The sequence below is a fragment of the Henningerozyma blattae genome, chromosome 8 (assembly GCF_000315915.1).
Source record: "Henningerozyma blattae CBS 6284 chromosome 8, complete genome".
NCBI classification, from domain to species: Eukaryota; Fungi; Ascomycota; class Saccharomycetes; order Saccharomycetales; family Saccharomycetaceae; genus Henningerozyma; species Henningerozyma blattae.
In genome coordinates this window covers 69,498-94,790 of record NC_020192.1, presented here as the reverse complement: position 1 = coordinate 94,790, position 25,293 = coordinate 69,498, and the positions used below count along the sequence as shown (strand labels likewise).

The following is a 25,293-nucleotide window of genomic DNA, read 5'->3' as shown; positions in this document are numbered from 1 at the left end:
GGATCAATAATAAGCGTAGGAATAATATATCAAATATATCTTGGTGTGTAGATAAGCCTATTGCACCATATATTTCTAATTTTTGGTTTTGCCTATCTATTGGTGAGGAAAAATGAATAACCAGGAATCGATATCAAGATATGACAACTTTGTTCGAGATATCTCCAGCAATACCACTAATACCAGCAGTAATAAAGATAGATATGTGAACTTAAATGCTCAACATACCAACTCAAACTCTAGTTTAAACCTAAAGTCTGCTTCACAAATACAAAATCCGTTTATACGAAAACCAACCCTCAATCCCTTTGCCATGGATCTACAGAATGGTTCGGAGGTGCATATAAATAATACCAAAACTTCAAATTTTTACCAAAGCCCTAATAACACTACAACTATAATAACTAATAAACCAACCACTATTACCTCTTTGAACCATACCAAGGAATTAGGCACATCTCAACAATATCGTCACAATCAAGAATCACAACCCCCACATACTTCGACATCCTTAGCTCAAAATATTCGTTCTAACATTGAGTCATACCAAAATGAATTAGCTAATACAAGTACAAGCTCTATCCCAATATCTATTACTAATTCAAACATAAGTTCTAATTCTACTTCAAATCCTAATACAAGTAATAACTCAGTTTTAACCTCAAATACTGATAATCATGTAAAGAAATCTCATCCATATAATCAAGAGGTAATACCGTCAAGCGGTAATAATAATAAGCAAACAGTATATCCAACTACTCCAATTGATGATACTAAAAGAAATTTATCTGAATTTTCTAAGGATGCCTTGGAATTTTATAATATTTATCAAGAGATTGTTGACGATTCCACAGATTTTACTCCTACATTACAATTAAAATGGGTAGAGACATTATTAATTTTTTCATTTAACGAAAATTTCATCAAAAATTATAACATTAATGCTGAAAAATTGAAAAAATATTTATCGAACGAATTAGTGATTAAAAATCAAAAAATTTTAATTGATCATGCGTTTAAAGTTTTAACTAAATTAATTTCAATAAACTATCCTGATGCTTTATATTTGGCAGGTACATTATATTCAAATAAATCATATTTGAAATCGGCCGATAACAAATACATAGATATTAGGAGAATTGTCAGAAAAGATGATACTAAAGCATTAAAATTCTATGAAAAAGCTGCAAATTTAAACCATTCTGAATCATACTATAGGCTAGGTATATGCTACGAATATCAAGTTGGTATAGAGAAGGATAACACTGATTCTTCAGATACTCAATTTTCTGAACATTTGAAAAAATCATATAAATATTATGAGATCGGAGCCATTAAATTCTTGAATCATAAATGTATGTACAAACTAGGTATGATTAATTTGAATGGATTCGAATCAAACCCTGAGATTAAGTTTAATATCAATATTGAAACAGGCCTAAATTGGTTGAAAAAATCTGCAAAATTGGGAAAATTTGGTCAAGCATATTATCAATTGGGTAAAATATATGAGTTTAATAATTTAAATTCAAATTTGAAAAAAAATTTAATGGAATTTTCTGATATTACTATTCAGAATAAAAGTAAAGCTATCCATTATTATTATAAAGCCGCAATTGAATGTAATTATTCATTAAGCCAATGGAAAATTGGTAATTTATATGAGAATGGTGATTTAGGTTTACCTATATCTACGTTGAAATCAATCTTTTGGTATATGAGATGCATAAACAATGATGAATTTTTGTCATCTAAGAATGGTAATAATATTAACAAAAAGAGTGATATTGAAGATAATCTTCAAAATATTAGTCAAGCAATGGCAATGCTATCGATAAGTGGATGGTATTTAACCGGATCTCCAAATGTATTATTAATGAATTTAAAAGAATCATTTAATTGGGTAAAAAAATCTTGTGAAATTTCCAGCAACAAATTAAGTAAGAATGAATATATTTTAGGTTATTATTATGAAAATGGTATTGGCTGCGATAAAGATATTCAACAATCCAAAATTCATTATCAAAATTCATATAATCTAGGGTATCTGAAAGCACTTGATAGATTTAATAAAAGTAGTTTCATATGATAGTTAGCGTAGAAATGCTTATACATTTATACATTTCTACGTGTCGTTCGTATCGTAATAAATTACATAAAAAAGGGATAAATCTAAAACAAAATTAGATTTGAATTAAAGAGAGGGAAAAAAGAAAGACATTATATACTATTTAGAAAATATTCAATTCATGGTAACAACAAATCACTATATACGTAATACAGCATGATAAATTTGACGAAAAGATGTAAAAATATTTAAGATTGTTGTATTAATACATTAATGAAGTATTCTGAAATTATGTATTTAATTTTGTTTTTGTAGGAGATTAGCAGTTTGGAGTCAATTCTTCATCTTTCCGTAATTAACTTATATTACACAATAGTTGAACTCTGTTCATTTTTATTTTTTGAATTTGGTAAGATTATAGATGATGGGTTATTTGATTGTCTATCATATAGAGGATCAAATGGATTTTGTGCTGTCTTTATTTTTAATTTGCCTGATGCCAAATGATTTGGAACATTGTCTTCATTGAGCATATTTGTTCTTGGATGATAATTATATGACACGGTTGTATAATCATTTCCTACAGTTTCCGAATTTTTTTCTTCATCACTAATATATTCTTGTTCATATTGTATATGTGTTTGTTGCATTAACTCTCCAATATCCAAAGAAGGCGCTGTTGCATTTGGAACCTTATTTCTATATATAGATTCGATGCTAGTGGGATTTTCTTTTAAAATGGGTAATCCATTTGTGTTTTGTCTACTTGTATGTAATGTTTGTTCTTTGGAAGAAGTTCTTGGTAGAGTATTTTCAGTACCTAATTTGCATTCACCATCATTAAGTTGAGACATAGGGAATGAAACTAATTGTGGTATTCCTATTGGGTGTGAAAGAGATATTGGTGATGGCTCAGCAAGTTGTAGCCGCTCTTGTTCAACACTTGCAGTTTTTTGTTTAGGACTTAGCTTTTCCTTACCCCTTGTTGAAGCAAAGAATATTCTAACATTTGAAGTTTTTGTTCTATTATTAAAAATAAAAGAATCAAATCCCAATTCATTCCTAAGAAAATATTTTGGTAAAGTAAATAATAGAATATCACAGATTATCAATAAATTAAAAATTGAAATATGAGTAAGTAATTGATGAGTCATAAATATTATCATGCTAATAATCAAAGTTTCTAATGGTGACTCAGCAAATAAAATTTTGGTAAAAAATTGATCCAAAACTAATAGCTTCTTATCCCAGATATTCAAAATGGGTAAGACAATTGGGTCAAATTCTCTTGTATCTAAAAAGGAAACCCATCCTAAACCTGTAATTGATTTTGTAAAATATTCTACTATGGCATTGAATGATAATAGCATATATAAAATTTTTGTAGAAAATAAAAAGAAATTAGTTTCTTTGATAAACATTAATATAATTAATGATCCACCTAAAAATTAGCAGAGTCAAAAAATTGGTCCACATGAGAAGATCTCGTATGGGGTTTTTCAGTTGAATAGAATCGTCATCTATCATTGTATAGTATAGTATGATAAAAATATCAAATACAATTAATTTAGCGTTATAATATATCTTATGGAGTATATTTCAAAATATAATAAAATTAAAATAAAATAACATAACTTAACGGAGTATTGAAATATGAAATATTTTACTAGCAAAGAGTAGGTATTAATGTATCAGTCTATCCATCTATCTATATATATATAATACTGCTTTATTACTGGCACCTTTTTTCCAGGCCATCGATTTTTTCACGGAGTTTCCCTAAAGGATTTCAAGTGAAAAAAACGTCATTTGGGGAATTAGAGTACAGCAATTGCTATATTGGGTAAATAAGTCATATATTACTAAGTATGAAAAGAATTTCGATCAGGGTTTAAAGTTTATGATTATTTTTAAAATATATTCTCAAGGATAGTCTATTTCTCAGTTGTTATGTTCTTAGTCATGCAATGCCAGCAGAGAAAAGAGAAAATGCGATTTAGGAAAAAAAATGAATACGTTTCCTAATGCTTACGAGAATGTATGGGATCAATGTGGTGAACATCTACGAATACAGTTGTATATTCTATGAGATGTATCAAAGTAGAAGGTCCTTATACAAGGCATATCCTGGTTTTTGTAAAATGGTTGTAGCAATGTCTATATCCATATTAATGTCCTTTACCAAGGCATCCAAAGTGGAATAATCCAATTCCGGTCTGATATAACCTAACACCACAAATGAGATATCTGCACCGTAGAAACTGTGTGCAAACTTATGCAAAACATGAATCTCAACTGTTTTCTCCTTATTGCCATAATATGGGTTTAGACCAACAGACAATACGGCTGGCAAAACTTCTAGATCACCTTGTGATTTTTCTAACAGAGCACCATAGTTAAATTCCACATTACGACGTTCAGTTCCATTAGTACCTGCACGCTCAATCTCAAGAATAGTCTCCGCATTGGTATCATGTTTAGCAGGGCGTACACGAGCAAACCCAAAATATACACCAGTATCAGCTATCCCAGAATCATTCAACCCACTAGAGGTTTCACTATCATTGTGGCTAACTAACCAAGGAACATTCTTGGGATCAACATTGGCGGTTGGACAGCCTAGTTCAGTAGATCCACGACCAAATCCACCAATTACAGGAGCAAAGGGAGCAACCAAGGGGTAAGGTTTTGTGACAATAACAGGAATTGGAATATCACAGTCACGTCTTGCTGGATAGACATATCCCATAGTTTTCAATTGAGCGTCGTGTGTAAGATCTTGTTTTTTATCAATTTGTAATGACATTAGTGCAGTAAGGATCCAGTCTTGAAAACGACTAAGTAACATTCGAGTAAGAAAAGACACAATTAGTACCCCTATAATAGTTGTCAATTTATATCCCTCACATCATATATATATATATATATACAATTTAAGCATCAATAAAATTATTTTTTTAACTTCTAATTAGTTTGGGTAGAAAAAGATGCAGAATCGCTTACTAAGTCTTCGTTTTAGTTTTTCCGACGTTCAAATTTGTCAGGCGGTTTGCTTAACGACACTAATTGATAGATTACTAATATTACTGTCAAAGAAAATATATATATATATATATATATATGCTATTTAAATTTTTGTTTATGCGTATTAAGAATCAACAAATGATATATACTTAATGTTCAATTTATTTAGGGAAGACTGTATTGATTTGATTTGATTTGATAGGAAAGAACGAATGGCAGCAAAATTTTAAGACCAATCTTTATCATTAAAAAAATGCTTTTCTTCTTTTAAAATTAGATACTAGGAAAAAAATTCTTTAGATTATTCTAAAAATAATAGAATAGGAGTGCAATGTGAAAGGACTTCAATTCTTGTTTACTCAAGATAAAAATAAATTTCTAAGTTATAAGTTATAATAAAAAAATGAAGATAATTTTTATATATAAAAAATATGTGATTTTCTCGGCATTTTTTACCTCGCACAAAGGACCCGAAAAGCAAAATCTCATTTTATATTAAAACAATTTTTAAGGTTGAAAAATTAAAAGCTAAAACATATTGAAGACTATATATATGACATTCGAAGTTCTGAAGATCAAAATAAGCTAATAAACAAAAAGGACTATGAAACATACTAGTAGACTATGGAAAAGTGCATGTTCATTGGTCCAACCAGTTCACCATAAAGTCAAGATCGATAAACGGATGCTATCTCCAAGGTTCCCTGAATTGAAATATGAAAAAAATGATATCAGATCACCAAGATTCAAACCAGTTACTACCCATCAAGACGCATTACATTCCCATTATTTAAATACATTGAAATCTGATTTATTATTGATAAATTTCGAGCATAATGCTCAGAGTGTAAAGGGCTCAAAGTTTACACCTTGGGATGGCTCTTCTCCCTATCATATCAACAGACCTCCAAAGAGACCTGCTTTCACTGGTTCTTCAAGAGAAGTACCAGATTTGCATCCCATCGATTGGTCGAATATTCCAGAATTAGAGAGCGTTGTTTTAAATTGTTACGTTAATAAAGGTCAAGAAAATATTAATTATCCAACTGTTGCTTATTTACAATTACAACAAATTACTTCACAAAAACCTTCATATATATATTCAAAGAAGGACATGCCTGCATTCAGTGTAAGACGAGGCAAAAAAATGGGCGCTAAAATCATTTTGAAAGGTAAACCAATGTATCAATTCTTAACCACCTTGAATAACTTTGTATTACCAAGAATTAGAGAATTTAAAGGTATCTCTAAATCCAATGGTAATGGCTTCGGTTCCATTTCAATTGGTTTAAAACCAAGCCATATTAAATTTTTCCCAGAAATCAATTACAATGAAGAATTTTGGCCAACAACCTTTGGAATGCATATTAATATTAATACAACTTCACAAACTGATACTAGAGCAAAGAATTTATTGTCTGCTTTAGAGATTCCTATCCAAACTTAAATGTAATATAACTAAACGCCGACCATGTAAATATTTGTTACGTATACTCATTCATCTTTTTAATGTACTATTATTCATACATATTTCCAATTCACACGCATATATGTATATATATATATTTATCGTAATATATATAAATACCATCTATTTATAGGCATATGTACCTGAATAATTTTATATTCCTAATTTAGATAATTAGAATTTAAGTGTGGAATGCTTCTTGTACCTTTTCCACCATTATTTAGTCTTTATTTAATTAAAATAGTATTAAACATACTAACTGTTTTAACTATTTATTGTCAGTATCAGGATTAGCAAGTCTTAGCCCACTATCAAATCCATCAAAACCATCTAGTGAAGGTAACGCATGTCCTTTAGACTCGTCATTGATATTTTCTCCCAATAGTTTTCGTTGCTTACGAGTATAGTAACTCAACACTGTATTATTCCTATCAATTGATTTGGAATTTTTACCACTTTTATTATCACTGTCCTTTCCATTTTGACTCTTCTTCCGTAATGGAGCCATCATGTCATCACTATCATACGCATCGTCACCAGGAATATAATTCAAATATTCTTCTTCATCTTCTTCTTCATCTTCAATAATATCATCTTGCCTAATATTCTTTTGTTTATTCATTAATTCATGGAACTCCTTTGTATGATTTATATTCTTCTTTCTAGATCCAATATTATTAGTTCTTATATTTATACTACCGTGCCCAGCTTTATCACTAAATTCTTCGTTCATGGTTTCCAGAGCTAATAATTTAGGTTTGGCTGCGCCATGCTTAATACCAATTTGTTTAGAACTAGTTCTAATCTTAACTTTAATGTTTTGCTTAGTACGTAATAATTGGTTTTTACTCTTCAATGTAATAGGTAAGTTTGGAGGCGTATTTAAGAAGTTGGTAGTTGGTAAATATTTTAATCTAATTTCTTCGATATAACTGGAAACTAATCGAACATTGCTATTAACATTAGATTCTGAAGATAGTGAGGATTCTGCAGAAATCATATTACCACTATTATTAGTTATGGCTGTGGGTACACTGCTAGCTTTACTAGAAATAGTTTGACCTGCAGTAGTTGAACTCGTCAATTCTGTTTCTGGAATACTACTATCCATTGATGTGTTTATCATTGAATCTTTCGACAATCCAGTTGGAAAATCTGATTTTAAATCCTGGGAGGTTTCACGAGAATGATCACGTATATAAGTATCTACCATATTTTTTGTGTATTCAGAATATCTTTGTCCTTCTTCAACATTCTTGTTACCAACATAAATGTTTTCAATATTATTATTCCCAAATATTCCATTATTCATCATATTGGCAAAATCATCACCAAGTGAGCGATCAAGAGTGGTATTATTTTCATGATATGATTCATCTGATAAACTAGCAGAATCATGAATAGCATCATTACTTTCATTAACAATTCTAAAATTCATTCTAGGTTGAGCTGAGAAATTCTCAGAATCTTCAGTGCTATTATCATCTTTAATCGTATTTCTATTCATACGTGTATTATCGTCGAGGTTTGTGATTGACAAACTATTTGACATGCTACTAGCGATATTTGTATGATACATATCATCGACAGTATTGTAAGTATCTTCATGGCCTTTAATAAAACTAAAATTTGACCCTGAACTAGAGACCGAAGTATCTTGAGATAAAATTGAACTCGAATCACTTCTATTTGCATTTACAACCCTTAAATTACTGCCAGTGTTACTATTATTATTACTTGGAGATCCCATAATATCATTTAGATTACCTGTTCCATTCGAGTGCTGAATATGTAAATCTGATATTTCACTATACATGCTTTGTGATCCATTTATTGAAACATATCTATTATCATTGAAAAGTGGTAATAGATCACCATCAACCATATTGATAAAGTTATCAGTATCTGACACACTACTTATAAATGAATCATTAACTAGCTTTTGAATAGGCTCTTTGCCATGAATGCGAGAAGTTTCACTTGGTGATGATTCCTCTTTTTCTTTATTATCCAATTCATTATTTGTGGTTGGAAAGGAAAACCCTTTTTGCCTGATAAAATCATTTTCTTGATTAAAATGTAATTTAGCATTAGTACTTGGGTTACCACTATCTTCACTATCATCACTTTCATCATCATAAGTTTCTCTTGTATTGACATTATTTGCATAATCATAATACTCATCTGGCGTATTTTCATTGTAATCATATTTATTATCTGTTGAATTACTTGTTAAATTTTCTATGCTAACAAATTCGTTATAAATATTTTCATTAGCAAAAGGATTTGTACTATTGTGAAGTAGTAAAGTTTCAGTATTCATCAATGAAGTATTTAATGAATTATTTAAAGGCACCAGGTTTAATGGATCTGGCCTTTTCTTTGTATTATTTCCCTCATTCCCCAAGCAATTGATCGACGATTTATTCATTAGTTGACTATTATTATTATTAAAGCTTAAAGGTTTAATTTCACTATGTGAACTGAATATCGGATTATCATCAATTGCTAAATTGGATAAATCTGTGTTAACAATTATATCTATTTTTTTATTAGTCGTAATTGGCTCATTTTTAGCTAAAGTACTGACTTCATGAGATGGCCCTATTGAATCATCTACACTATCATTGATTTGTTTACTGATTGCTTGATTATTAGTACTACAATGTGAAATATTTAATCCAGCAGTAGCAGAATCATCTAGATCTAAGTTCTTTTCAGCAATATAGTTCTCAATATCTACAAGCAGTCTTTCCGCTTCAGATTCAGATCTTTCGTGTGTTGAATTATTATTAATTTTTAAACCTGAGGTATGGCTTTTGGATGAATTTTCAGACATAAATGTGTCAATATCATCAACCAATTTTTCTGCTTCTGACCTTGTTCTTTGATGAGATTTGATATCCGTAAAAATATTCGTTGGCAAGATATTGGAAGACTTCCTTGGTGAGGAAGTTTCTGAAATAAAATTATCGATATCCTCAACTAACTTTTCTGTAGCTGATCGTTTTCTTTCATGCGTATTTGATGATATGACAGGTAGGGAAGCAAATACATTGTTTATTTCTGGGCTGTTTGAAATATTATCATGAGAATTATTAACTGAATTTAGATTAGAACCAATTTTAATTATGCTATTGTTAGAGGAGGTGGAATTTATATTTATTAATGTATTAGTGTTTGCACTTTCATTGACGGATGAAACATTCTCCAGACTTCTATTAATTGCATTATTTACAATATTTATATTAACTGGAGGTGGAGGTGGCCTTCTTGTACGCGAGTTAACCCGTCTATTTTCATTGGAAGCTGAATTAATTGTGGATGTGGAGTGATATTTAGAAGTAGAATTAGGGTTAGAAACTGAATTATTAATTAGACTTAACGCTGGGTTAATATTTTCATCTTGCTCTGATATAGTACTACTAACAGTACTAATCTTAGATATATTAGGTGTTAAATCTAGTATATGCCTGTTAGTGTTTTTGTTTAAATTAGTATAACTACTATTTGAATGTGATGGAGTACTGATTTCATCATGAACTGGTGTATTCCTATTTTTATTTCTCATTAAAAAAGGATTATCTTGTGGCGTCATTTGTCTATGTTGTTCTCCTAAGCTTGGAATGGATTTATTGTGACTAACATTCATATTAGACTCTTGTTCTGGAATTGATGGTGTTTGACTTATAGTATTGTAAGATGAATGATTTGAACTAATTGCAGAAATATTCAATCTGCTATCTGCAGTACTCGATCGTGTAGTTTGGTTACTAAGAAGGAATTTCTTATCCGTTAAATGTGATGATGCTGTGCTGTTGATAGCAGATGTACTAATACTATGCTGCTTGTGCCTAATTGACTCATTTAAATTATGGCTGTGATGATCAGTGCTACTTAAACTACCATTAGCTGATGCATTATTTATTACTGTAGTCCTCGGTAGCGATGATGTAGAATGAGAAGCTGTTGTGTTTTTAATCGATGAATTGCTTGTTCCTGATGAGTTTCTTGTCCCAGATGAATTTTTTGTACCTGGTAAGTTTTTTGTTCCTAACGAATTTTTTGTCTTGGATATATGCTTTGAGGGAGCGATCTTAGATGATAACGACTCTGAATGCTTTGTTCCCAGGGTATGCTTGGTGATAGAAGTTGTTGCTTTATTAGCCGAAGTCTTGGTAATGGGTTTAGATTGTGTTTTCGAAGTTGTGCCTGTTCCTTTCGTAGTACTTCCTGCCGTTGATGCAGGCTCTGAATTAGAATTATTTCCAAAGAAGAAGAAAGATCTCCTCTTAGGTTTCCCAGATTCGTTCGAACCAAACATAGTTTTCGTAGACTTGGCTCGTTTTTTATGAATATATAATTAAATGCCAACAGCTAACAATTATTTAATGAAGTTAGCAAACTGTTCTGTGTGTTATTTAAATCTAGTGTCTTTCCTTCTTGGCTTCCACTTTTCCATCAAGAAATCTTTAATTGGATCTTTCCTCTTTTTGATGAAACTTCTTTATTTACAATTTACCAAACTGTTTTCAACATTCCGATGAGATGAAAATTTCGAAGCACTAAAAATAATTTACGTGTCTCAAATTTGACGACAAATATTTTATGGGTAAATAAAAGAAGTCATTAGCTAGATGTACTGAATAATAATATCACTATATATGGTCTGACATGAATAATGATATGAAAAAAGAATATAGAAATAAACTGTAAAAAAAATGCTAAATATATGTACATTATGCATAAATAATATGATTTTATTACGTTACATATATAATTTATTTACTTAGTATATTATCAATTAAGTCTAGTGCAGTTAGAATATCCTTTGCTGTTCCACCGATACTAATTACTCTTACAGTACTCTGATGAGGTTGTTGGATATGTTGTGTATATTTTGAAACGTCTAATGTTTGAAACCAATTAATGGATTCATGCAAATTGTTTAAATGTAAAATAACTATATTACAATTTGATTTACCACGAAGATCATTTAAATTTTGGTATATAATATCTGCATATTTATGCCTTGGACATTTGACATAGGCCTTAATGATCTGGTACAACGATTTTGATTTGATTGAATGCATTGATGCTTTTACAGTGGATTGACAATGCTCTTTGATTTGGTCTTGTGTCATAAAATGGGATGCTGGCCTATTAGGCTGAAGCTGGTTGTTGACATTGTTAGAAGTACCATACCGCTGTCCTACAGGATAATTTCTTTGATTTGTATTTGTACCACTATTATATCGTTGCGGTTGTTGTTGATTTATATTTCTATCTAATTGTCTTGACTGGGTAGTATTTATGGTGGTATTTGTATTACGAGTTGCAGATTGTCTTTGATTATTTGAATTGGGTATTGATTTAACATGTTGATTTAATACTTTACCAGATTTACTAGGTTTGGTAGCAATTTGATTAATGGGGTTTTCTTCAGATATTATATTTGTATCATATTCGATCAGATCGTTGATATAAGTAACCAGATTGTTTTTGGAATTTTCAATTAATGGTTTATTAATTTTTATCAATCTATTCATGTCAAATAAATCTTGGCCTATATAGGGAACTTCATAAACGTTTAATTTTAATATTCCTGCATAAGAATAAATTTCATTTTTAAAAGTTTGATTGATATATTTTTTTATATGACCAAATTTTATTCTTTTGAAAAAATTTACTAAATTTATCATGAAATAAAAATAATTTTTATTAATGGAAAATTTTACATAAAATTCTTTAAAGCTCATTAAATTTTCAAATTTGCATGGTTTAATAAATTTTATCCAATCTTTTTCAATATCTTTATCCTTAACATTTGTCATATCTTCTAATATTATATTTTTTGGCAAATAAATCGAACCTGCTAATGAAATGTTCTCCATTAAAATGGAATTTAAGTTTAAATAATTAGTCTTTTCATCATAAGAATTAATAATCGATAAATCTGATATTCTATTTGGAGCTACCCATTTTTTATTTTTAAACGATAATATGATTGTAATAACCATACAACATTCTGAATAATTAAAATTTTTCAATTGTAAATAAATTGGACCAAATTTATTATTTATTGGGAAATGTAATGTTAATTTATCCTTCGGAATGAATCTATATAATTGATTAATACAATTTCGTATATTTTTGAAATTATTGGTATCCAATTCATCATCCGTTTCTTCGTCATCGAACTCCTTATTGTTAAATTTAATATCATAAATTTTCTTCCTATTAAATTCAATTGGTATAAATATCACACTTCCTTTAATGATATGGTCATTACCTGCCAAGTATTTCTTTATTTTCTCAAAGCACCTATTAAAAGTTAAATCTTCGTAGAATTCATTAGTATTTAACTTTCTAATTTTTTTTTTACTTCCAATACTAACATTGGTTATTAAAGGTTGAGAATTATTCGATTTATCTTTAATAAATATATCCTCCTCTGCCTTTGATCTGGGTCTTTTTAAACTATTAATATTATTGGACATATTACTGAATTATACTATATTTTCTAATTTTTATTGTTATTTAAACTTATAGTAAGTGCTTTATTTGCTGGAATATGATTATATCATTTTCTATTAAGTGGTAAAATACTTTTATCACGTGACTTATTGTTTAAAATGTGTTTTTCTTTTTATATCGAAAAACACTATTTAAGAAATATATTCATTTTAATTATATTATTTACTATATATGTCTAAATAAAGTAATCATCTTTACATCTTAAACACTGTATAACAATGTCTAACTCTCTTGAATCCCAGTAAATTAAGTTTGCTGGAAAATTAAGTTTGTTGGAAAATTAAATCAACTAATTATATCATCGCTTTTACGTACAGTTCAACACGGAGTTATGATACAACTCAGAATGCTTGCCATATTGTAACATGTTAACACGTTATTTTATTTTTATTTTGATAGTCAGATAATATATATATATATATATATATATATATATATATGCTTAAATCTAAATGAATTATCACTAAACTCTAAACGAGATTGAACTATGGTTTATATTATTTAAAAGTATGCTTGATTCATTCGAATTATATATGGTCACCATTTACGTTACAGTTTTATCATCTAAATTGTTTTTAAGAAAACAATTAAGTGTTGACAAATATTTGATTCTATTAAACAGGATCAATTCTCACAAATTCTCTACCTATGTCGTTTTAATGAAACATTAAAACTAAATTTTCAAGAATTACGGGTCCTATAGTGTAGTGGTTATCACTTTCGGTTTTGATCCGGACAACCCCGGTTCGAATCCGGGTAGGACCTTTCTTTTTTACTGTAACAATTTTAAGCTTTGCTACTCCCAGTAGTATATCTTTTTTGGCTGCTAGTTTAATACCAACTGTTTATTAAACTATCCAACTATATACCTGAGCCTTTGTAAGTTAAATATTATTATTATTACGTTCCGATTTGTTCACTATACACTTCCATCTTTTGTATTTCGTTCTTTTTGTTCTACTTTAACCCTCTAGTTTATTCTTTTAGCTTTAGATTCTTAAATGGAATTTATGTTCATGATTCACTTACTTGTTAATCTACATGTTCATTCCGTTATCATGTGATCCTGATTTATACACGTGACTAAAGTAGCTCACACTACGTGACATTTACAATTTTTTGCACAGCCACGTGATAAGATAGTTTTACATTTAATCATAGTAATTCTTAACACTAACTGGCTTCTCTTTTTCTATATTCGATTGTTTATTTTATTTCAGTTTATTATATTTGCATGTTTTTTCTCTTTTATTTGTAATTTTTAATAATTTCAATGTTGTGTGTAAATTATAAATACATTTCAAGATTGCTTTTTCAATATGTCTCTTTTAAACTCAATTAAATTTATCCTAAAATTAATCAACTTAAAAAAAACCATGTCATCTCAATTATTTTTGAAATAATTTCTAATTAAATAAGCTAAAATTCATTGAAAAAAAAAATAAAATACAACTCGAATACATCTCGTAATAATTGCTTTGCTAGGAAATTACTCCTATTTGGCCAAAAACGCGTCATAAATTTATTTTATTTTTATTAATGTCACAATTTCAAAAGGATTTGCATTCAGAAAAGTAAAAAAGAGATGACAAAATATTCTAGGTATATAAAACAAATAATTTTCAAACTATGGCAAAGTGTTTGACTTTAAATTTTTTTCTAATTCATATTATATAGACGATATACCTAAATTCAATTCAAGATTATTATAAAATATAAAATGTCGGAACCTTTTTTACCTGAAAGTACCATTTTAGATATAATTTCCTGTTTTCAATATAAAATATTTGACATCCAAATATATTTATCACAGATTATTGTGTGGAGTCATCTCACTATGTTTGAGAAATTGGTCCAAAAATTTCGTCCAGATCCTTTTGGATTGGAACTTCTTACATCAAATCAAAAATATATTTCAAAAATAAGTTTTATGACACTTTTGATTTCTTCATTATTTATGGAATCTAAAAGATTTGTCTTAAATGAAAAAACTAAAGTGTATAATTTCAATATCTCTAAATCGTCGGTTAAATATTTTATGATTTTTGGGAAAGAAAGTTATAAATTATATGTCTATTCTTTAATTATTTTACCTCAGTTTACATTTTTCTTTAAATATTATTCTGATGGAAATAATGCTACTTTCACTAAAAATGATTTAGTACTGAATTATGTAGGTTGGTCAACTTTTTATTATCTCTTGACTAACAAAGCCATTACTAAATTGAAACAAAAATATAATAGATCATCCAATTTTGAGATTAAATTTTTCTTAGATGAAGAAGCTATGAAATTAGGATCTAAATATCATGAATTAAAAAGCTCTTTGAATGATTGGTATAATTGTTTAATGTTTCATATTAGTTTCCACGTAGGTTCCACACTTTGTAAAAGAGCTTATGGTGAGGAAATAATATCAACTTTATTAAATAATATTGATCAAAGAATTATCAATTGTTATAACTTACACATCTGTTACACTTATTTTGCTGTGGCTTCTCATTTTTTAGATCCTGATAATATAAAAGTTCCCAAGAATACCTTCCCACCATCTACTATAAATAATAACGATCCTCCCATTAAAAATTCAAGATTTGGAAAAAATTTTTACTGAAGAATTTAATTAATGATGATTTTGAAACAACAAATGAATTACAAGAAACGGAATATACGGATCAAGATTACCATACTTTGGATGGTGTCTCAATAGAAAATGAAAATTTATAGGAAACATAAATAAATCTATAAAGAAGCTATATTACCAAATAGTTGCTAAGGTAAATACCCCCACTGTCTTAATAATTATATTAAAAATATATAAGTAGATAAATAAATATATATCTATTGTTTTATCAAGTTAATATCATAATATTTGCTTAATTACTTGCTTGTTTAGCTTACGAAATATCTATATATACTCTATAGAAATCAATATGTTCTTTTATAATAAAATCCTTACTATTCTGCAAATATCGATTCCTTAATAAATATATTATTGCAACTCTTAAATGAAAATATTATTGAAATCCTTAAATAACTTCAAAAGAAATATGGCGCTACCAGTTTTGCGATGCGAAGTTCGTTAGTCCAATGCCGAAAAATGTTACATGACAAAATAAATGTTCATTAAAGTTATAAAAGAGGGTGTAACAAATCTTAGCTTCAATTACTGTATTTATTTATTTTATTTTATATAAATCCACATAACCAGATTAGATACTAGCTATTGGATATCATTATATATTGACATCTAATTGCTAGTTCGGATTTTTTATCTGTAATTTAAAAAAAAACATCTCATTCATACGCCAATTCCCCTGTTTTAACTGTGCCTATTAATATTTAATAAACAATTAAAGAAAAAAAATAAAATAAATTGAAAATAAAACAACGTTGAAATCTGGAAGCATATGGAAGACAAATAATGCAGCCTTTTACCAAATTTTTTAAGGAAAAGATTAGAATTGCTCCAACAATCTCAGCCAAAGGTGAAATTGGAGAAATTCGAAATGGACTAGTCTCTTCCTATCCTCAAACAAGAAAGGATGCCATCAAAACTACAATTAAACAAATGACATTAGGCAAAGATATGTCTAAATTATTTCCTGATATTGTTAAAAATATTGCTACCAATGATATTGAACAAAAGAAATTGGTGTATCTATATGTACTAAATTATGCTGATATTTATCCAGAGTTGTGTATTTTAATCGTAAATACGTTTGTCACTGATTCAAGAGATCCAAATCCTTTGATCAGATCTATGGCAATTAAGACAATGTCAATGATCAAAACACAGACAATTGTGGATTATATTGAAGAACCTTTAAGAAGAACTTTACAAGATAATGATCCATATGTAAGAAAATCAGCTGTCTTTTGTGTTGCGAAATTATTTAAAATCAATAAAGACATTTGCTTAAAGATTGGTGTCATTGACGATTTGATCTCAATGGTTTCTAATGAGACTAATAGCAATGTTTTAGCCGACTTAATTATTTCATTATTAGAAATCATTAGATTTGATTCAACTGAAAATTCAATAGTAACCAAGAAAATTGATATTGCTAAATTGATTAAAGATAATCTTAAAAAATTCTTGAGATTTTTACCCGATTGTAATGAATGGACAAGAGTTACATTATTAGATATCATTTCTAGACATAATGCTAAGGATAAACCTGAAGCCAAAATGATAATCAAAGCTACTGCACTTTATCTTTCAAATAATAATGCCACTATAATAATGAATACAATTAAAATTATACTTAATAATTTGAAAATAAGTGGCCAAGAAAATAATGAAACTCTACTAAAGAAAATAAGATCAAGCGTTCTATCACTGTTAAATTATTCTCCAGAGATTCAATATGTTATTTTAAAGAATGTCAATATTATTGTAACAAAATATCCTAATTTATTATTAAAAGATTATAATGTATTTTTAATTCATGATATTGAACCAACCTATATCAAATTAGAAAAAATAAAAATTTTACCAAAATTAATTGATAAAAACGATTCAAAACAAACCAAGATAATTATTAATGAATTAATGGAGTATTGTCGTGATTTTGAATTGGATATAGCATTAAATTCAATTAAAAGTTTAATAGAAGTTGTTATTAAAAGTGGCAATACTAAATATCAGAAGAATATTGAAAACTATCTAATTTCAATGTTGATGCCTCAAGATATCTATAGAGATGAATGCTTGATAGGTATATGTAATTTGATTCGTTATTTTAGAGCTGCAACTGATTCATTCGAATTATCAGAAGATCTAATAAATTTCATAATTCAGGATTTAGATGAACCAGAAATACAACTAATTGATCCACTTGCAAAGAGTAATTATCTATGGCTTCTAAGTGAATACTATCATACATTTCAAAATACCACTATTGAAAATGGGTTCAATATCGAGGAGAAACTAAAAGGGTTTTTAAATAATTTTAATGAAGAAGAAGATGTTACTCAATTCAATTTATTAATTACCTCTATTAAATTATATTTCCAACTTGCAAATAAATCTTTGATACATAATGTTGTTAATAAATGTTTAACTGATTCAATCTCAGTAGATTTGAAGGATATCAGTATCATATATGATAGAATATTAAAACATTCAGAAAATTTAAATGACTTTAGATTAATTAACGAATTGGTTAGTAATACAAAACTACCTCAAATTAATACTAGTATCAACCAATTAAATGAGGAATTAGTCAATATTTTAATTAAAGAACTAGGTAGTATCACTTCTATTTATTACCTCAATCCAAATAAAATTCGTGAAGCAAAACAAAATACAAACTTAGAAGATATAAAACATTTAAAATCAGAAAATATGGACGATGGCGATGATTTACTAATTGATCTAGATGATAACGATAACAGTCATTCGAACGACTCTATTAGCAATACTAATAACAATACCAATATTAATATCAATAATAATGCAAACAAGGCTAACTTTAATAATGATATAGATCTATTAGCCTTATAGAAATGTATATAATGTAAATACAAAGAATGCTGTACTATATACTAGATTTTAATCAATGATTTTATTAAAAATTTTATATCATACATCTTTTGTGGAAAATGATTTGCTAGCGCCGTTCTATTAATTCCGTTTTTTCATGCCCTTAGCATATTGAGCCCAAGTAAGAATTCGATAATTATAATATACAAGTATAAAACCTTTTAACATACAATGACTTATATGTCTACAAATACACTACCATAAGCAAAAAAGTAATAACTACGAAATCATGTTTAAAGTTAGTCAACCATTGCTGGGAGGTTTGCTATGGAAGAGATCATGGCGAATGTCAAGACCTCAAAAACAACGTTTAAGAGGGAGATTGACTCAAATAGATAAAGTGATTGAAACTGTAACGACCGGTCTAAAACAAGAATTATTAAAAACACAATCTCTAGGAGAACCATTAATTCTACCGCAGATAGTTAAAGATCTAAATAATTCCAAAATTTTTCCAAAAGAGAGTCAAATGCTACCACGAGATAAATATACAGTATTTGATAAAAAAGTTAGGGGCTATCGTAAAAGTGTTCATCATGTACCCAAATGGACAAAAATATCTCAAAGAACTAATCCTGAAAACTATTAATACAATTTGTTGGTTAATTTTAAGATATTAGTAACGTTATTATTTACTTTATTAAGAAAACCTGTATATAGACGTCTATAAACCAATATGCATATATTAAAAAAAATTCAAATTTGTATGATTAATGCTACATAACCACATAAACTAAGTACATATAAGCTCAAGCTGATAATTAACCAAATTTAGTATTAATTTTTTTAGTTATAGTTGTTATTCCAACAAACTCAGACAGATAACCGTATGTTACATAATGTCAATATTGACGAAACTTATTATATTATACTTACATCAATAGATTAAATGTGATATAGAATAGATATACACAATTAGTGCTAATCACGAAATTGAAACTGGAGAGCAGCAAATATATCAGTAGATTAAAATATCGATGTAAATTTACCAACAATTTTTTCAAAATAGCTTGTTGAGACAAAAATAATCAAAATAATATATATTAATATTTGACAGTCCTTAGATAGCCCTATAAGTCAACTGCAATTTAGCTCAAACTTATTGAGATTAGGGTTTACCGCTTATTGTTAAGAGTTCCAAGATCCATTAGTATTGCAAAATATCACACAACATTTTACATTCTTTTGTGTTATTTGAGTTTAGATTTATTTATTTACTCTTTCTTCTATCAATTTCCAAATCTTTTGCGTTGTTTCAAATTGTGATAAGGTATCATCTTTTTTAATTTGATGCACCTTACCTTTATTATCCATCAATAATACATGATCTAAATTATAAGATGGATTAATACCTGCTAATAAGCCAAATGCAGCTATCTGGCTTGCATTAATTAGATCCTTATTATCAGTAGCATGATGATGTTCGACTGCTATTAGTTGTTGCAAAGAGTGCTCTTTAGCTGCCTCATCTTCAAGAGTATAATAGAGATCCTGTAACTGTGAGACTTCATTTTCCAAGGATTTTAGCTCCACTTTAGTAGTATTTAATAAAGCTAAAACTTCATCGGGCCCCTGTGATTGATCATTTATATTATGAATCATATCTTGAAGTAATTGAATTTGATTACTATTGGTATCAACTTGCTGTTGGAGGATATGAAGCTTATTAGACTTCACAGCTATTTGTGCTTCAGTAGTAGATCGTATCTCATTTATCGTCCTATTAATATTTTGTATTTGTTTTGTTTCTCTTTCTGATTGGAAACTCTCAGTAACTTCTGCCAGTAAAGCTTGAGCGTCTTGTAAATGACTTTGCATTATGACAGTTTCTGCAATGGGATAATTAGAGGTAGAATATTAGCTAGTTATTGCTTGTATTGTTTTAATGCTATTTTCCCTTCAATTCATAATAAAGCAAAACACAATATTTCTTAGTGCTTTATTATTTAAATATTTTTCTTTAATGAAGAAAAAACTCTTGGAATGAAAGGTTATATTTTAACCACAACAAGATTTTATTGTCTTGTCCCTTTAAGAAAAATGGTTTTATTCAATTATAAGCAACTTTTAATAATCGTTTTTTAACAATAGCTTTACACTTAACAATACACCAGTACACCCCATGTTAGAATTTGCAATACGCAAAAACTAAACAGATCTAAAACATCTACTATTGTTCAATATCGAATATGTAGTGCTTAAAATAATATATTGTTTCAAGAAAGATTATATCAATAACAAGTTTCAGAATACAGATACATTATGAACCCCACTAAAGAAAGACAATATCAACATCTTGCTCAACAACTGGAAACACTTCAAAATAATTTAAAAATAACAAATGGAGAGTTAGTGAAACTGAATAATTCTGTTAATAAAAACATGATAGATCAAATAGGGAAAATTAATTATGCCTGGTTTTTTGGTTCAAAAGAATGCTTTGAAGAGAGATTTTCTAATAGAAACGATCCAATAAACTGATTTATATTTCTAAGTTTTTATATTCTATGATACTCATTCTCTAGGTTTGCATTAACATATTTTACAGTTATAATTTTTATGTATAATATCTTATTTTTACCTTATATATCTCATATTATTTTTAACAATGTATCATTTTAATGGTAAAAATGGGTGAAAAATACTTGGTTTATGCAGATTTTAATTTATATAGTGTTTTTTGAAAAAAAAATCGCTATATAAATGTACACAATATATACATATATATACATCATGAGCTGGCTAATCATTCTCACTTTTTAGTATTCAAGCTGGCATCAGCACTTATGCTAGTACTTCTACTTCTGCTAGAATGTGTATTAGAATTAGAATTAGAATTAGAATTTGTATGATTGATTACGCTAGGGTTATGGCTGGAATTATTGTTGTTATTATTACCAGTATTATTATTAGTATTATGAGAACCCAAACCAGAACCGCTCTCTTTTTTCTTTTGCAATTTTCTCGCTTGCTTCACTTCATATTCATGTCTTCCAACGTATCCTTCTAAAACCAATGGCTCTGGTAATGGATCCTCCTTAAAATATTGACTGTTCAAAGCTTCCTTAGCATTTAATCTTTTCTTTGGATTATAATCTAATAAACCCAGTGATAGATTATAACATTCCTCGGTGGGCAATAATTTTCTAAATTTCTCAAAATACTTAAATTCATAGTTTTGTTTCAAGAAGGGCAATATCATGAAGAACCATGGCATTTTATGAAATTCTGGCCATGTATTTAAATTTGGAGTACCTAATATTTTAAATATGGAATTTATTTGCTCAATTTCGTTAATACCTTGGAAAATGGCTGTCTTATTAAATAGTTCGACTAATAAACATCCACATCCCCACATATCAACTTCACTTGAATAATTTGTAGTACCCATTAAAAGCTCAGGTGGCCTATACCATAACGTTATAACTCTATTCGTGTAATCATTTTCAGGTGGGGGCTCTGAATATTGCATATTATTTTTATTGCTATTATCATCATTATTAATATTGTAATTTAATTTCATTTTACGTGCTAAACCAAAGTCTGTTATTTTTAATATGCCTTTATTATTAACGAGAATGTTTGAACCTTTTATATCTCGATGTAAAATAAAATTATCGTGCAAATAATCAATACCCAACAATAACTGTTTAAATAAATGTTTACACTGATTAGGTTTAATTGTCAATTTTTTATCTAATAATATACCCGATAAATCATTATCAGAATATTCAAATATCATATAAATGATCCTCTGTGATTCACACATGATTTCAGTTAATTTTGAAATATTTTCATGATTAAAAGTTTGTAATAATTTAACTTCTCGAATAGATGTTATTGGAAAGCCCTCCTTTTCACCTTCTAACCTTAGTTTTTCAATGCAACAATTTCTCCAGTTGATCCTATTTTTAGCTTTATAAACTTTACCATAGGTACCTTCACCAACCTGTAATAGTCTTTCATAAACTGAGGAGCTTCTCTTTTGCTTTAAAATTGAAAATTTAATATGCTTGCTTATTTGACTAATTATATTATTATTAGCATTATTAGAATTGATATCTATATGTAAATTTGTATTTTTATTTGAATTAGGTAGATTTGAAGAAGTGGTTGAGATATCAGTAGTGGAAGTGAATGATTTTGGTCCTTTCGGTAGTCTTAGTTTAATATCGTTATATGTGCTACCATTTGTGCTACGATCGTTTGAATTTCTGCTATTTGTAATAATTCCCTTTTGATTAGTAGTACTACCACTAGTATTAGAATATCTAATATTCCTGCCTTTCTTCCCATATCTTGAAGCTGAATTACTCATATTTTTCCTAGAGATGAGTTCCTCATTTTCTGTTACATTTGTTATGGAATAATTTGAATCATTTTTATTATTAGTGTCATCATGTTGATTTGAAGTGTTATACCTTGAATTACTATTATTTATTTGTCCTTGATAACGTGAACTCGACCGTGTATTATTTCCAGAATTTGGGCCTGAATTTGAATTTTGACTTCTACGATGACTGTTTCTTCTTCTTGAATTACTATTTAAATAACGATCATTAGAATTTGTACTGTTACTGGTATTATTACTTTGATCATTTGCCCCACGATATCGAGAATTTGTCCTTGAAGAACTCTTTTCTTTATACCGATTATCGGCATTATTTATTGAGTTGTTCTGGTGAGTATGGGCTGGTTTTAGTCGTTTGGCTAATGGATTATTACTTAGGCTATCATTATAATCTGTTGAAGTGTGCTCATTGCTATTAGAAATGTTGCTATTGTTGGAAGGCCTCTTCCTTGGCCCTCTAGGAATATGCTTGGTGATATAGTTTCGTTTGCTTGCATTGGACGTATTAGAACCGGTAGATTGTGGATTGGAATTATTGCTACCAATTTTGGAGGATCTTTCTCTGTCATGAAACGCCATTGTTAAAAAGTAGTATTAATATTAATAATAAAAGTAAAATAATAAACAAGTATATTCGAGTAAAAATTATGTGGTTATATTATGTAAAAGGAAAGATGCAAAGGGATGTACAAAGGGATAGTTGGGAGAAGTAGGTTAAAGTTTAAAAAAAATGCTAGATTATGTATTATATCGTAAAAGTCAAAAAAAAAAGGTGTGAAATTGGAGAATGAAAAAATGAGGTGGTATATCGTGTAGTGGAGTGTCTATCGTGAATGTAATAAACTGTTTTAACTTGTGTGTTTTCTTGCTTTTAATATAGGCTCAAACAAAGAGAATTCTAAAAAAAATATCAAATAAAAAAAAGTGATATAGTTCCGCCAAAATGTAAATGGAAGCTAATGGTTAATGTTCTTAATTGGATTGAATTAAAATAAGCTGAAATACAATCAGGATGGATCTATAAACTCTATACTGTGTATTTCTGAACTTCCATAACATTTTTTTTTCCTAAATCTAACCTTCAATAGTTAAGTATTCATGTTTGATGATATTAGTTTTTCAATCCATCTTGGTCTTAATTTTTCGCATCTCATTTCTGTATTGGAAAATAAAATGGAAAATGAAAATTTAAAAATTGCTGATCACGTGGAAAGCTATAATAACAATAATTTGAGTTTAAACAGAATTATATTTATAGTAATTTAAATTCTTATTATTGTTGTTATTTATGAGGCTTTTATATCTATGCTGAGGTAACACGATAATTTCTTTATATTTGAGCATGATCTTTTTACCAGATAAGATCAATCGAACTAAGAGAAATAGCCAAATGTTAAAGGAGAAAGGGAATATATATTAGAATAAATAAATAGATAAATAAATAAATAAATAAATAAATAAATAAGTCATCAAAAGTATAGATAGATAAATAAATAGAGGAGGTACATGAATAAATAAAAATAAAAAAAGATCATCCAGTATCATTGCTCTATTGAAAAACACTCCAGAGATGACGTGAAGGAGGGTATGCTTCGTATATACAGACATTGATCCGATGCATTTTAGTTGCGATTAGAATAACCATAGATAGGTACCCAATAATGTACCACAGGCGATGACAGAATAACCAGTTCTATATACACCTTTCAAAGTCAATTGGTAGCCCATATCCCAAGTCAAATGTCTTAAAGTACCGAACAATTGGAAGGCAAACAAATAAGCAAAGGCACCTTTCACAAAGATATTATTGAAATGTTTGTCATAGAATTCCTTGATCTTCTTAGAATTAACATCATATCCCAATAATGCACCAAACCCAATAATCATGGTTAAGAAGTAGAAGGAAAACCCTAAGATACAACAGGAAATACGGTTAACAGAGGATAAGTACCAAGTTAATTGTGGTTGGTAGATAGTTAGATGTGGGGAGTTAGGTCTCTTACCTCTTTGTGCCACTAATAATTCATCTTCTTGCTTGACAGAAGTGCTAGTAAATCTCTTTTGGTTTAACCACTTGTCGTTAGATCTAGCTGGCGAAGAAAGCAATGAAGTAGAAGAGTATTGTCTATTCATAAGACGAAGACTCATAGTCTTGGTCATATTCATCATCATACTCTTAGACATGATGGATGAAGAAACAGTCTTTTGAAGACCTAATCTCATGGAGGATAGGGCAGCTGCGGTCATTTTGCTACAATTTGTTATGTTAGATAGCTAGTAGGAGAATTCTTGTCGTT

General features: G+C 28.6%; 13 protein-coding genes and 1 non-coding gene across 14 annotated transcripts; 7 read left to right on the top strand and 7 right to left on the bottom strand.

Moving 5' to 3' along the window:
- Positions 1-112: 112 nt before the first annotated feature.
- Positions 113-2,089, top strand: ACK1 (Ack1p; the record flags this gene model as incomplete). The annotated part of the gene is made up of 1 exon (XM_004181812.1): positions 113-2,089. One exon carries the CDS (start codon positions 113-115, stop codon positions 2,087-2,089), a length of 1,977 nt encoding a protein of 658 aa, XP_004181860.1.
- Positions 2,090-2,433: 344 nt separating this feature from the next.
- On the bottom strand, positions 2,434-3,489 carry TBLA0H00470 (uncharacterized protein; the record flags this gene model as incomplete). Its single annotated transcript, XM_004181811.1, has 1 exon — positions 2,434-3,489. The coding sequence occupies one exon, from the start codon at positions 3,487-3,489 to the stop codon at positions 2,434-2,436; it is 1,056 nt and encodes a 351-aa protein (XP_004181859.1).
- A 674-nt stretch (positions 3,490-4,163) lies between these two features.
- FMN1 (riboflavin kinase) lies at positions 4,164-4,916 on the bottom strand (the record flags this gene model as incomplete). The annotated part of the gene is made up of 1 exon (XM_004181810.1): positions 4,164-4,916. The coding sequence occupies one exon, from the start codon at positions 4,914-4,916 to the stop codon at positions 4,164-4,166; it is 753 nt and encodes a 250-aa protein (XP_004181858.1).
- A 780-nt stretch (positions 4,917-5,696) lies between these two features.
- On the top strand, positions 5,697-6,539 carry MRPL7 (mitochondrial 54S ribosomal protein uL5m; the record flags this gene model as incomplete). The annotated part of the gene is made up of 1 exon (XM_004181809.1): positions 5,697-6,539. One exon carries the CDS (start codon positions 5,697-5,699, stop codon positions 6,537-6,539), a length of 843 nt encoding a protein of 280 aa, XP_004181857.1.
- Positions 6,540-6,828: 289 nt separating this feature from the next.
- TBLA0H00440 (uncharacterized protein) lies at positions 6,829-10,884 on the bottom strand (the record flags this gene model as incomplete). The annotated part of the gene is made up of 1 exon (XM_004181808.1): positions 6,829-10,884. The coding sequence occupies one exon, from the start codon at positions 10,882-10,884 to the stop codon at positions 6,829-6,831; it is 4,056 nt and encodes a 1,351-aa protein (XP_004181856.1).
- A 457-nt stretch (positions 10,885-11,341) lies between these two features.
- Positions 11,342-13,060, bottom strand: SNU56 (Snu56p; the record flags this gene model as incomplete). Its single annotated transcript, XM_004181807.1, has 1 exon — positions 11,342-13,060. The coding sequence occupies one exon, from the start codon at positions 13,058-13,060 to the stop codon at positions 11,342-11,344; it is 1,719 nt and encodes a 572-aa protein (XP_004181855.1).
- Positions 13,061-13,790: 730 nt separating this feature from the next.
- On the top strand, positions 13,791-13,862 carry TBLA0Htrna7Q. Its single transcript has one exon. It is a non-coding gene; the product is annotated as a tRNA-Gln (tRNA).
- Positions 13,863-14,817: 955 nt separating this feature from the next.
- TBLA0H00420 (uncharacterized protein) lies at positions 14,818-15,711 on the top strand (the record flags this gene model as incomplete). The annotated part of the gene is made up of 1 exon (XM_004181806.1): positions 14,818-15,711. The coding sequence occupies one exon, from the start codon at positions 14,818-14,820 to the stop codon at positions 15,709-15,711; it is 894 nt and encodes a 297-aa protein (XP_004181854.1).
- Positions 15,712-16,521: 810 nt separating this feature from the next.
- Positions 16,522-18,606, top strand: TBLA0H00410 (uncharacterized protein; the record flags this gene model as incomplete). Its single annotated transcript, XM_004181805.1, has 1 exon — positions 16,522-18,606. The coding sequence occupies one exon, from the start codon at positions 16,522-16,524 to the stop codon at positions 18,604-18,606; it is 2,085 nt and encodes a 694-aa protein (XP_004181853.1).
- A 268-nt stretch (positions 18,607-18,874) lies between these two features.
- Positions 18,875-19,234, top strand: MRPL31 (mitochondrial 54S ribosomal protein mL60; the record flags this gene model as incomplete). Its single annotated transcript, XM_004181804.1, has 1 exon — positions 18,875-19,234. One exon carries the CDS (start codon positions 18,875-18,877, stop codon positions 19,232-19,234), a length of 360 nt encoding a protein of 119 aa, XP_004181852.1.
- A 617-nt stretch (positions 19,235-19,851) lies between these two features.
- TBLA0H00390 (uncharacterized protein) lies at positions 19,852-20,463 on the bottom strand (the record flags this gene model as incomplete). Its single annotated transcript, XM_004181803.1, has 1 exon — positions 19,852-20,463. The coding sequence occupies one exon, from the start codon at positions 20,461-20,463 to the stop codon at positions 19,852-19,854; it is 612 nt and encodes a 203-aa protein (XP_004181851.1).
- A 444-nt stretch (positions 20,464-20,907) lies between these two features.
- HSK3 (Hsk3p) lies at positions 20,908-21,126 on the top strand (the record flags this gene model as incomplete). Its single annotated transcript, XM_004181802.1, has 1 exon — positions 20,908-21,126. One exon carries the CDS (start codon positions 20,908-20,910, stop codon positions 21,124-21,126), a length of 219 nt encoding a protein of 72 aa, XP_004181850.1.
- A 271-nt stretch (positions 21,127-21,397) lies between these two features.
- CTK1 (cyclin-dependent serine/threonine protein kinase CTK1) lies at positions 21,398-23,575 on the bottom strand (the record flags this gene model as incomplete). Its single annotated transcript, XM_004181801.1, has 1 exon — positions 21,398-23,575. One exon carries the CDS (start codon positions 23,573-23,575, stop codon positions 21,398-21,400), a length of 2,178 nt encoding a protein of 725 aa, XP_004181849.1.
- A 1,053-nt stretch (positions 23,576-24,628) lies between these two features.
- TBLA0H00360 (succinate:quinone oxidoreductase subunit C) lies at positions 24,629-25,168 on the bottom strand (the record flags this gene model as incomplete). Its single annotated transcript, XM_004181800.1, has 1 exon — positions 24,629-25,168. One exon carries the CDS (start codon positions 25,166-25,168, stop codon positions 24,629-24,631), a length of 540 nt encoding a protein of 179 aa, XP_004181848.1.
- Positions 25,169-25,293: the final 125 nt, after the last annotated feature.